Source organism: Cervus canadensis, chromosome 25, assembly GCF_019320065.1.
Source record: "Cervus canadensis isolate Bull #8, Minnesota chromosome 25, ASM1932006v1, whole genome shotgun sequence".
Taxonomy (NCBI): domain Eukaryota; kingdom Metazoa; phylum Chordata; class Mammalia; order Artiodactyla; family Cervidae; genus Cervus; species Cervus canadensis.
Genome location: NC_057410.1, coordinates 16107334 through 16121327, shown reverse-complemented (window position 1 = coordinate 16121327; position 13994 = coordinate 16107334). Strand labels below are relative to the sequence as shown.

Here is a 13994-nt window from a genome sequence, read left to right as displayed (position 1 = left end):
TACCGCAGCCCCAAGTTCCCTTTGTGGTTCTCCTCCTGGTTCTACTTCTTTCTACTCTCACTCTCTAGGCTCTGGGCCAGTTGTTCTCCTCCTAGATTTGGCTTCACAGTACATCTGAAGAGTTTTTTGGACATAGGAAAGCCTGAATCTATCCTCAAAGATTCTGACCTAATCAATCCTAGGAGGTACCATTCATCAGGAATTTTTTTCTTTTAACTCTGCTGGTAACAGCATAAACCACCAGGGTTGACAACAACTGATCTAGCAAACTAGAATAGTCAAAATTTCTTAAACATGCTTTCTATCTTCAGAACTCCATCCTCTTGTTATGCCATAATTTACAGAGCTTTTGTTTCTCCCTCAGTTCAACCAGTACCTCTCTGATTGTAAAATGTTTTTAGAACAATTTATCTGGTTTGTTTAGGTCAGTGTTCTCAATCAGGGTGGTGATGCTCCTGACCTCCAACCACCACCCTTGACAGTGTTTGGAGACATTTTTGATTGTCACATCTGGGATGGGGTGAGACGATACTCCTGACATCCAGTGGGTAGAGACCAAGGATACTCCTAAATACCATGCAATGCATAAGACACTCCCCATAACAAAGAACTATCCAGTTCCGAATAGCAAAAGTGCAGAGGCTAAGAAACTCTGATCTAGATTGCTTTTTGTAAATATACATAGAACTGATGAATTTATTGGAAATGGGGTCAGAGTATAAGGAGTACTCATAAACATTCTCCTATCTGTGTGAAGTGTGTGTGAAGTGAAAGTCACTCAGTCATGTCTGACTCTTTGCAACCCCATGGACTGTAGCCCAGGCTCCTCTGTCCATGGAATTCTCCAGGCAAGAATACTGGAGTGGGGAGCCATTCCTTTCTCCAAGGGATCTTCCCAACCCAGGGATTGAACCCAGTTCTCCTGCATTACAGGTGGATTCTTTACTGTCTGAGCCACCAGGGCCCCACCTATCTGCTAAATAAGAGTATAAAACACAGGAGCTTTTGAAGGTAGTCCAAAAGTACAAACTTCCAGTTATAAGATAAATAAATACTAGGTATGTAATGTACAATATGATTACTATAGTTAACAGTGCTATATAATATATATGGAAGTTGTTAAGAGAGTAAATCCTAAGAGTTCTCATCAGAACAAATTTTTTTAATATATTAATATATGCAAGTATAGATGTTAATAAAGTTATTGTGGTAATCATTTCACCATATATATAAGTGAAGTTATTACACTGTACACCTTAAACTTATATGGTGCTATATGTCAATTACATCTCAAAAAATTAGGACAAGGCACAGGTGTTTCAAAAAATGAATTTTTTGAACACTTCTACATAACATTGCTCAAAATGTGTCCATTAATCCAAAACACATCTTTTAGTGCAGTAAAGAGGTATATTTGGGAGAGCTGTATTGGATGGCTTGAGACTCTTTCAGAGAAAGAGAATAGTATGCCTGGTACTTGCCTGTATCTGTCAAATGTTTGGGGTTGGTTAAGATCTAAGATTCAGTGTTGACAATTCCGCATTTTGTGTTAACCTACTAGTACTAATATATTCACTTCCAGAGTTCTAAGGTATTTAAAATCATCCTAAATTTCCCAATCAATGTAAAAATTAAAGGCATAAAGGAGTTTATTTACTCCTACATGTCATATCCCAAATTTTAGACTTGGTTTGTTAATAATATTAATATTCTGGCATATATCTTAATCATCCTCTCTGTAAAAATTTAATTAAAATTAAATGTAAATATTCATAACAGCAACAAATACTCCACAAAGTAAAGTCAGAATTGTCTTTAAATACTTTACATTAAATAAATTCAATACTCTTCTCAGCTCCCAAGGACTCTCAGGAATGTTTAGAACTTGAGTACATCACCAATCTAATGCTTTTGAATTTTTAAACCCAAATTGGTTTTTGTGACTATTTTAATGAAAATTTATGATTGTTATATAGAATAACATAACTGCCTCTATCACTACACATAGAGGTGTTCCTCCTTTACTTATTCTTTTTGCAACTGGAAAATGGCTGAATTACTCCTCTGAAAATTTCCTAACTGCCTTCCCTATCACTGACAATCAAACAATTAAAATCAATGCAAGGATGTGTTTCATAAATACCTGTGCTTCCACAGAGGTGGAAACCTAGTGTACAAATGTCTGTATGCAAAGCAAATTCCAGATTTGTAATACATTACTTTAAAATATATTATCCCAAAGGAAAAACATTACAAAAATATATGAAGGCACTAAAAATTATGACAATTTTATTATATGTGAATATTTGCTAGATTATAAATAAAAACCGTACGCTAATTTTTATTCTCAAACCAACGAAAACAGTTACCTAAGAGAAACTCTGGAGCTTGTTCAAATTCCAATTCATCATTATTCAGCATAATATTTCTAGGAAGATCAGCCAAAATCAAGTCAGGAGCAATCTGAGATATTGGAATTGTGAGCCTTGGTTGATCTGGATTTACTAAGAGGTCTCCTGAGAAGTACATAAAACATTTTTTTAAAAGGTAAACCTTTAAGATTGTACATAAATTTGTCCTTTTGATTTACAGAAACAATCACATATTGTCTATGCTTTCCAATCACTCATGTTCACTTTCCAATCTTATTTTTCTCTAGAAAATTTGAGAATGTTTTAAAAGTTGAGTTACTCTCTATCTATCTGGAAGTTTAAAAACTCATTCCTAGGTTCACTCACTAGAAAGTAGAATTCAGAACTGCCTAGGCCATTGATATATGACTAGGAAACTATATATTCTTTACTTTCACAACATTCATGGAACACAGCATATGGCTGACATTACTATGTTACTTCCATGTATCATCTATTTTAATCTTCATCACAATTGATGGCATAGTTTTGGTTAGTAATCTCACTTCACAGATGACATAACATTGCCCAGTAGCCAGTATTCAAATTCTCACACCAACATTTTTTCTGAATCTAGAGTGTAAGATCTTACTGGCAATAAATATATTTTTCTGAACTGTTAACTATAATTGAATGTATCCTCTAACTTATCCCTTATAAATATGAACAATAAATTTTTACATTTATTTCAAAACTCACTTCGCAAATATTGAAAGGATCACTTAAAAACATTTGTAAGTTGTGTCAACATATACATACCTTCTTCTGCTTTCTTCATCAAGTTGTCAAGCAATATTTTTTGATGCTCTTCACCATCATTAAAACTATATAATGCCCATTTCTTCAGCAGAGTTTCTCCTTCACCACAAATATCAATCTCTAATAATCCAGGAAACCACTCTTCCATGAGAGAATCAATGTGGTCCACAACTTGGCCCAGAAGAACACAGCCTATGTAATCCAAAGAAAGTGTGATTTAACATCCTAGCTGAACCTTATCCTGTCACAAACTGAAAAGAACCACAGAGACTTTTTTAAAAGTTTAGATTTCTTTAGTGGTACAATTCAGTTTTGAATTAATTTCCTTACCTTTTCTACAAGAAGGAACTGTAATTTTTAAGAAACTCTCTGCGTGATGATCTAAAACTTCAGATCCTACTAAGCAGTAAGCTTCAGGAGACCAATTCAAGTAGATGCCTTGTCGCCAATACATTCTGTTTGGACGAAGTGCTCGTTCTGAAAGAAGTTTAAATGAACCCAAATATAGCTATTAATTATTTGTTTTTCCATAAACTGTAGGGGAAAAAAAATCATTGTACATACTACAAGTGACAGTAATAGAGGTGTATTTGTTTTGAAGGAAAGTACTGGAATTGTTAATGATATGTTATCTATTAAATATAATATTAAATATTTTATCCTCAATTTTGAAATGAAACAAACAAATGCCCAGTAGATTGCCTAAGCCAGATTTCAGGTTCATGGTGTCAAGCAGTTTAACGTATGTAATAGATGAAAAAGAGAATCACAAACAGCTTCCCATAACTTTTAAAAAGAGGTTGGTGGTAATGCTAAAACCAGCACTTTGATGTGCTGCAACTGTCTATATGTTGATTAACTGCAAGCAAGATAAGGTTTATTTCAAAATACATACCATCTCCATAAAGCTGATTTTAAGCACAAAACAGAAAAATTATATTTCCCCCATTGGAGCACTAAGATCTCTCTTTCTTCCAGGAGGAAGAGCTAGCATTGTAATTTATAATTATAGCATGATGAAGTCTTTATTCTTTTTTGCAAACCCCTCAGGGACCATGCAGCAGAATAGAGCTATTATAGTCACCACAGAGACTGGTCTGAATGGTTAGAACCTGTTACTCTATTAAACAAAACTCCCTGACTGAAGTGGTGGTCATTTCTAGTTTTTCTTTCTCCACGCATGAATGTGTATTTGTGTGTATGTGTAGGGAGATAGGTGTTTTTCAGCCTATGACTCTGAAATTTCATCTTTTAAAATTGCTGCTTCTAGTCTGCTTTGACTTGCAAAGCAAGATATTCATACACATTGTAAATGTGTCTAAAATAAGTACATGTGGGCTTTGAGGATTCTTAATAAATTTCATGAATTTATCTGTGTATATTTTTATATTGGCCATGCTGAGGTCTTTTGAGCTTATTTCCTGATTTTCAGCTGCATTACAAACCAGTAAACTCTAGGAAAATGACATATTAATTTTAATATGCTTTCCACCTAACGTCTCCAAATATTAATTCTTCAGTAAATACATACCTCTTCCTGAAAGCATGTAAGGTGAAATTTCAAGCAACCGATTGATTAATCTCGACCAAAAGCCCATTGGAAAATAAGGCATTTCATACAGTCGAATGATAATTTCAGAGTTCTCACAATGGGGAAGCTCTATTACAGGCCTGTGGTCAGACAAACTAAAGATAAAAGCACACTATCATTATACAGCTTCAGAAAACACCCAACCATGTTGACCAGAGTGCTTTACTACTTGAAATCAATGAACTGATGATGATAAATATTCTAAGCAATTTTATTTTTTAGTAATGTTATTTTGCTACATACTCTTCCTACTTCAAAATTTAATGGTTAATCAATTCAAATCATGCTCAGATAAAGTGATATATAAAAATTTTTCAGTAATCCTATTTACATTATAAATAAATTATTATAGTTAGTTATGTATAACAAGTAAAGGGATTATATAAAACTTCAAAAAATGTATGTCCTAGAATCAAGTGTATATCTGTGTTTAGAATTAGTTACCATCCATCAATCAGTGCAATTTACACTTTTCAATGTCATTTACTTTATAACATTTCCCAGGTTTTATAAGGCAGTAAGAAAAATTTCTACAACACGGGCCTAGAATTTAGGCCTCCACTGTATTGGCCATATCCTCTGAAAATTCAGTCACAAATTATTTAAAGACTCTGTTGAAAACTCACCATTTCTCCAGAATCTGCCTAATAACTCCTTCAATATCATATAAGGAACATACATGCATGCACAGCAACACAAACACACATACTCTACTCTCCACTATTAACCTTTCTTAAATAAACTGAGCATTGTCAAATCAAATAATAGTTATATATATAAAATCAGTCATTTACATCTTTAAAATGTCAAATGTAGTTTTCATCAAAAGAAAATGTCATACTTCAGTACAAAGTTTACACAAGAAGTAAAAAATTAGTACATTCATCATAGACCAAAGTTACTTTCACAACTAAAAGAATATATGGTAAATTTCCATAGGGTAACTAAATTTTTGAGTTTTGGCTTACCTGCTTGGAACCAGTAAATATTCTTCTCCAATTGGCAAGGCAATCTGGAATTTTTCTAGGAGTTTAAAGTACTGTGCCATGTAGTTCTTTGGAAATCTCTTTTTCTTTGAAAGAAATTTTTCCACATCTCTACGTGAAATAATTCCCTTAGGATGTTTTGGAAAGCCTTCCACTTTCACTGTCAAAATCTGAAAGGTTTAAACTTATACATAATCAGAGAATTCATTTTCTGGGAAGTTCTGAATTTAAAGAATTTCCTTTGCTCAGTAAAAATGATCAAAACAATTCTAATGTTATCAAGTAAAACACAGGACCTAATTTCTCTACCTAGCAGCCACGTAAACCTAGCATCTTTCACACACACACATACACACAGAAATTATTAAAATAAGTGAGTGAATCCAGATCAGAAACTATGGAGATCCTCTGATACCAATGAACCACAAGCCTTCCCCAGTTCAATTAATACATCAATCCCTTACTCCACATCCCTGTTACAGTCTCATCAATAATATATTCCTGAGGAAATTATCTTCCAGACTGTTATCACTACAGATTTGCAACAGAAATGTTACTTTACATTTATACAATTGGATGTGGGTTTCCATCAGTGGAAAGAGAGTCAGCTTAGCAAAGTAAGTGATTCTCAAACAAAGTAGTCACTGAATTGCAGTGGACTCCATGCAGTCTGAGTCATAGGTCTGGGATAAGGCTTGAGAATCTGCTTTTTTAACAAGAAACTCTGAAGATTCTAACGTGGAGACCATAACTTGAGCTTTGATCATCATCACAGCAATTAAAAATATGAGTTGAGAAGAATTCAGGTTCAAATCCAAACTCTACTGCCAGTTGTATGACCTTGAGAAAGGTATTTAATTTCTTTAGCCACAGTTTACTTCTTTGTAAAATGAGAAATAAAAGTGACTGTCTCTTAGACTGCCACGAGAACAAAATAACATGCATAAAATACGTAAAATACATATCACTATTTTTAGCAAATAGGAAGCCCTCACATTTTACCAATCCTGTTTACATATTCCTATTTATTTTACTTGGATAAACGAATTTTCAAAAGAGATTTGTGTTTAATTTTCTTTAGTAGATCTATAATATTTAAGGGATACTTAAATAGAAACAAACACTATTTGTATTAGTATCATCATGTGGTTGGGTAAAATACTGGATTGTAAAATCCTCAGATCTGAGGACTTGTCTTACTCAACTGTTTCTAATTTGTACGTATAATGTTATTGAATCTGTGAATAAATCATTGACTATATGGTATTTAATGCAATGTATAATGGGCCATTAAATAATTAAAACTATAATTTAGGACTTCTCCCACATTCTGTACTCTATAGCCCAAACTGCTCTTAAAGTGTAGGTAGTGAGGAAAACTGCTATTTTATTGTTTATAAAGTTGCTAAGTCCCTGCTGGCCTGAGTCCTTTTGAAGGAGGTTGCCATCACAGCCATTATCCCTACAATAGTTTGGCCTCAGACCAAACTACAGGGAGGGAACACAGCCCCACCCATCAGCAGAAAATTGTTTTCAAGATTTACCGAGCATGGCCTTGCCCAACAAAAGAAGACCCAGTTTTCCCCACAGCCAGTTCCTCCCATCAGGAAGGTTGCACAAGCCTCTTATCCTCATCCATCAGAGGGCAGACAGAATGAAAACCACAATCACAGGAAACTAACCAAAGTGACCACATGGACCACAAACTTTCCTAACTCAATGAAACAATGAGCCATGCCATGTAGGGAGACCCAAGACGGAAGGGTCATAGTGGAGAGTTCTGACAAAACATTCACTGGAGAAGGGAATGGCAAACAACTTCACCATTTTTGCCCTGAGAATCCCACTAACAGTATCAAAAGGCAAAAAGATACGACACTGACTGTGAATATTCCAGGTAGGTAGGTGTCCAATATGCTACTGGAGAAGAGCAGAGAAACAGCTCCAGAGGGGATGAAGAGTCTGAGCCAAGCAGAAACAAAGCCCCATAATGAATGAGTCTGGTGGTAAAAGTAAAGCCCGATGCTATAAAGAACAATATTGTACAGGAACCTGGAATGTTAGGTCCATAAATCAAGGTAAATTGGAAGTGATCAAACAAGAGATGGCAAGAGTGAACATCAACATATTAGGAATCAGTGAACTGAAATGGACTGGAATGGGCGAATTTAATTCAGATGACCATCATATCTACTACTGTTGGCAAGAATTCCTTAGAAGAAATGGAGTAACCCTCATAGTCAACAAAAGAGTCCAAAATGTAGTACTTCAGTGTAATCTTAAAAACAACAGAATGATCTTTCTTTGTTTCCAAGGCAAACCATTCAATATCACAGTAATCCAAGTCTATGCCCCAACCACTAATGCCAAAGAAGCTGAAGTTGAATGGTTCTGTGAAGACATTCAAGACATTCTAGAACTAACACCAAAAAAAAATGTCCTTTTCATTATAGGGTACTGGAATGCAAAAGTAGGAAGTCAAGAAACACCTGGACTAACAGGCAAATTTGGCCTTGGAGTACAAAATGAAGCAGGGCAAAGGCTAACAGAGTTTTGCCAAGAGAACGCACTGATCAGAGCAAACACTCTCTTCCAGCAACACAAGAGATGACTCTACACATGGACAACACCAGATGGTCAATACTGAAATCAGACCGATTATGTTCTTTGCAGCTGAAGATGGAGAAGTTCTATACAGTCTACAAAAACAAGACCAGGAGCTAACCATGCTCAGATCATGAACTCCTAATGGCAAAATTCAGACTTAAATTGAAAAAAGTAGGAGAAACCCCAAGGCTATTCAGGTATGACCTAAATCAAATCCCTTACGATTATACAGTGGAAGTGACAGACAGATTCAAGGGATTAGATCTGATAGACAGAGTGCCTGAAGAACTATGGACTGAGGTTTGTAACATTGTAGAAGGCAGTGATGAAAACCATCCCCAAGAAAAAGAAATGCAAAAAGGCAAAATGGTTATCTGTGGAGGAATTACAAAGAGCTGAGAAAAGAAGAGAAGCAAAAGGCAAAGGAGAAAAGGAAAGATATACTCTAAATGCAGAGTTCCAAAAGATAGCAAGGAGAAATAAGAAAGCCTTCCTAAGTGATCAATGCAAAGGAATAGAAGAAAACAACAGAATGGGAAAGACTAAATCTCTTCAAGAAAAATAGAGATACCAAGGGAACACTTCATGCAAAGATGGGCACAATAAAGGACAGAAATGGTATGGACCAAACAGAAGCAGAAGTTGTTAAGAAAAGGTTGAAAGAATACACAGAAGAACTAAACAAAAAATATCTTAATGCCCAGATAATCACAATGGTGTGATCACTCACTTAGAGCCAGACATCCTGGAATGTAAAGTCAAGTGGGCCTTAGGAAGGACCACCATGAACAAAGCTAGTGGAGGTGATAGAAGTCCAGCTGAGCTATTTCAAATCCTAAAAGATGATGCTGTGAAAGTGCTGCACACAGCATGCCAGCCAATTTGGAAAAATCAGCAGTGGCCACAGGACTGAAACGTTGTTTTCATTGCAATCCCAAAGACAGGCAATGCCAAAGAATGTTCCAACTACCACACAATTACACTCATTTCACATACGAGCAAAGTAATGCTCAAAATTCTTCAAGCTAGGCTTCAACAGCACATATACCGAGAACTTCCAGATATTCAAGCTGAATTTAGAAAAGACAAAGGAACCAGAGATCAAATGGCCAACATCCCTTGGATCATAGAAAAGGCAAGAAAATTCCAGAAGAACATAGAAGACTATACTAAAGTCTTTTAGACAAAGGACAAGACTGTGTGGATCACAACAAACTATGAAAAATTCTTCAAGATATGGGAATACTGGACCACCTTACCTGCCTCCTGAGAAACCTGTATGCAGGTCAAGAAGCAACATGGAACAACCCACTAGTTCCAAATTGGGAAAGGAGTACATCAAGGCTGTATATTATCACCCTGCTTAGTTAACTTATATGCAGAATACGTCATGAGAAATGCTGAGCTGGATGAAGCACAAGCTGTAATCAAAATTGCCGGGAGAAATGTCAATCACCTCAGATATGCAGATGACACCACCCTTATGGCAGAAAGCAAAGAAGAGCCAAAGAGCCTCTTGATGAAAGTGAAAGAGGAGAGTGAAAAAGGTGGCTTAAAACTCAACATTCAAAAAATTAAGATCATGTCACCCATTCCCATTACATCATGGCAAATAGATAGGGAAACAATGGAAACAGTGACAGACTTTATTTTCTTGGGCTCCAAAATCGCCGCAGATGGTGACTGCAGCCATGAAATTAAAAGAGAGTTGCTCCTTTGAAGAAAGCTATGACAAACCTAGATAGCATATTAAAAAGCAGACATCACTTTGCCAACAAAGGTTCTAGACGCCTAGTCAAAGCTTTGGTTTTTCCAGTAGTCATGTATGGATGTGAGAGTTGGATTATTTAAGAAAGCTGAGTGCCGACGAATTGATACTTTTGAACTGTAGTATTGGAGAAGACTTGAGAGTCCCTTGGACTGCAAGGAGATCAAACCAGTCAGTCCTAAAGGAACTCAATCCTGAATATTCATTGGAAGGACTGATGCTGTAGGTGAAGCTACAATAGTTTGGCCACCTCATACAAAGAGACAACTCATTAGAAAAGACCCTGAGGCGGGGAAAGATTGAAGGCGGGAGGAGAAGGGGACCACAGAGGACAAGATGGTTGGTGGCATCATCGACTCAAAGGACACGAGTTTGAGCAACCTTTCACCAGAAGATGGTGAAAGACAGGGAAGCCTGAGATGCTGCAGTCCATGGGGTCGGGAAGAGTTGGGCGTGACTGAATGACTAAACAACAACAAAGTCACTAAGACCTTCTCTGACAACTCACTCTCCATCCCCAACCACACTTGAAGCTTTCTTTGTAGCATTCCAGTTGAGCTATTTCAAATCCTGAAAGATGATGCTGTGAAAGTGTTGCACTCAATATGCCAGCAAATTTGGAAAACTCAGCAGTGGCCAAAGGACTGGAAAAGGTCAGTTTTCATTCCAATCCCTAAGAAAGGCAATCCCAAAGAATGCTCAAACTACCACACAATTGCACTCATCTCACACGCTAGTAAAGTAATGCTCAAAATTCTCCAAGCCAGGCTTTAGCAATATGTGAACCGTGAACTTCCAGATGTTCAAGCTGAATTTAGAAAAGGCAGAGGAACCAGAGATCAAATTGCCAACATCTGCTGGATCATCAAAAAAGCAAGAGAGTTCCAGAAAAACATCTATTTTTGCTTTAATGACTATGCCAAACCTTTGACTGTGTGAATCACAATAAATTGTGGAAAATTCTGATAGAGATATGAATACTAGACCACCTGACCTGCCTCTTGAGAAACCTGTATGCAGGTCAGGAAGCAACAGTTAGAACTGGACATGGAACAACGACTGGTTCCAAATTGGGAAAGGAGTATGTCAAGGCTGTATATTGTCACCCTGCTTATTTAACTTATATGCAGAGTACATCAGAAGAAATGCTGGGCTGGAAGAAGCACAAGCTGGAATCAAGATTGCCAGGAGAAATATCAATAACCTCAGATATGCAGATGACACCACCCTTATGGCAGAAAGTGAAGAGGAACTAAAAAGCCTCTTGATGAAAGTGAAAGAGGAGAGTGAAAAAGTTGGCTTAAAGCTTAAATTCAGAAAACTAAGATCATGGCATCTGGTCCCATCACCTCATGGGAAATAGATGGAGAGACAGTGGAAACAGTGTCAGACTTTATTTTTGGGGGCTCCAAATCACTGCAGATGGTGACTGCAGCCATGAAATTAAAAGATGCTTACTCCTTGGAAGGAAAGATATGACCAACCTAGATAGCATATTAAAAAGCAGAGACATTACTTTGCCAACAAAGGTCCACCTGGTCAAGGCTATGGTTTTTCCAGTGGTCATATATGGATGGGAGAGTTGGACTGTGAAGAAAGCTGAGCACCGAAAAATTGATGCTTTTGAACTGTGGTGTTGGAGAAGACTCTTGAGAGTCCCTTGGACTGCAAGGAGATCTAACCAGTCCATCCTAAATGAGATCAGTCCTGGGTGTTCACTGGAAGGACTGATGCTGAAGCTGAAACCCCAACACTTTGGCCACCTCATGCGAAGAGTTGACTCATTGGAAAAGACCCTGATGCTGGGAAAAATTGAGGGCAGGAGGAGAAGGGGACGACAGAGGATGAGATGGCTGGATGGCATCACCGACTCGATGGGCATGAGTTTGAGTAAACTCCGGGAGTTTGTGATGGACAGGCCTGGCGTGCTGCAATTCATGGGGCTGCAAAGAGTCGGACATGACTGAGCGACTGAACTGAATTGAACTGATACCTCCCAACACATTAAGTATTCTTGTTTTGGTTGTTTCCTCCCATTTGAACATCAACTCCATGAATGTAGAAACCTTATTTTCCCTACTGCTATATAGCCCTAGTACCAGAACAATATCTGGAACATCATTAGGTTCATTATACATATTGTTGAATGTGTGAATTTTGGGAAAATAAAGTTTTGAGCATTTTATCATAGTGTTAGGCTCTCAGGCACTAGAGTCAAACCACTTGGTTTAAAATCCCAACTCTAATTCTCCCTGAATATGAATAATATTACATTTATCAGTATGCAATTTGATAAATTATTTAACCTATCAACTTCTTCATCTTCAAGATGGGCACTCAAATAGTGCCGTTTAAGAGTTGTTCCAAGAACTAAATGAGATAATCTTTGAAAAGCATATAAGTAACTTCTCATACGTCAGCCATTATTACATACTTATTCTATTTTACTTAAGACAAACTGATTTTAAAATAGAAGTTTGTGCTTGATTTTTTTAGATCTACAGTGCACTACCACTATATAGAAAAGATCCTGGTGCTGGGAAAGATTGAAGGCAAAAGGAGAAGTGGGTGGCAGAGGATGAGGCGGTTAGATAGCATCACCAACTCAATGGATGTGAATTTTAGCAAACTCTGTGAGATAGTGGAGGACAGAGAAGCCTGGTGTGCTTCTGTCCATGTGATCGCAAAGGAGTGTAACACAACTTAGCAACTGAACAATAATCACTACTTGTAGCAGATAGTTTCCAAAGACAGACACGTTAATTTTTTTCTCTCCCTACGTATGTAGGTTGCTTAATCCTTCAAGATATAAAATCCATACATTTTCCCTTAAGTCTGAACGAGGCTTGTGGTTGCTCTGGTTACCAGAACATGGCAAAGCTAACATTTTACCAGTTCTGTGCCTGGCCTTTAAGAGGTCTACATATGTATGAGGGGTCACATGGAAGAGAACCAACAAACCAAAAATGTGAATATACCCTTCCTGGAATCTCCAGCCCATCTTAATGAGGAAGTCAAGCGAATGACCCCTGCCGATGCCATGTGGAGCAGACCCACTTGACTGAAAACAGTAAACCCACATAATAGTGAGAAACAATAAACTGTTGATGTTTTTCTCCAGTAAACTGTTGACGTTTTTCTCCAAATTTACTTATGTACTCTAGGTTTGTGGGTATTCTGTTACATACCAATGAAAAAACTTAAACCATTTTATAAATTTATCACCTTTAAAATACCTCCTATTATTCCTGCAGCTTGGCTATTTCTAAGGCTAACTTATGCTCATATGCAAAGAAAGAGACTCTTCCAAATTCCTCATACATTTTATCAAGACTAAATCACCATGCAAGCTTTATAATAGTCAACACAATTGATCCAGTGAGTCCCTTTCATATTTCTTTTATCATATAGTTAGTCGAGTTTTGCAAACTTCTTTGTGTGTTGATGAAAACTTCTTTAAAAAGTTTAGTGACCTAAAAGCTCAGGGCACAGAGAAGGTGGGTGGGCTCATTAGAGCTTCTGCACCATAAATTATTTCTGGCCTTGCCTTGATGATTCATGGAGGTGAATACCCCTATTTATTTTTACTGATTTAGTGTCAGGCAAGTCATTCTTGTTTTCACTTGATTAGTTATAGCCTTCATTCTCTTTAAACCTTAGTAAAATAACATATTTCAACATATCAGCATAAATAAAAATGATGGCACATTTTACATTAATTACATTATTTACATTAATAAGAAATTTAAATCATCATTTTACTGACCCTTTAGATCCATCTGTCAAAATAACTTGAGCTGTTCAAATTCCTAACTTAATTTTCAATTAAATTAACATGCTTATAGTATAACTAATAGTATAACTATGCTAAT

General features: G+C 36.7%; 1 protein-coding gene across 3 annotated transcripts in view; it reads right to left on the bottom strand.

Annotated features, from left to right (window-relative positions):
* The window catches only part of LRRK2 (leucine rich repeat kinase 2), a 194561-nt gene that overhangs the window by 66680 nt on the left and 113887 nt on the right, over positions 1–13994 (bottom strand). For all 3 annotated transcript variants that reach the window (XM_043446342.1, XM_043446341.1, XM_043446340.1), the window contains exons 34-38: positions 5730–5917; positions 4702–4856; positions 3501–3647; positions 3171–3362; positions 2370–2516 (exon numbers count right to left, since the gene is read on the bottom strand). In XM_043446342.1, the coding sequence (XP_043302277.1) occupies positions 2370–2516; positions 3171–3362; positions 3501–3647; positions 4702–4856; positions 5730–5917 (829 nt within the window). The remainder of the gene's footprint in view (positions 1–2369; positions 2517–3170; positions 3363–3500; positions 3648–4701; positions 4857–5729; positions 5918–13994) is intronic.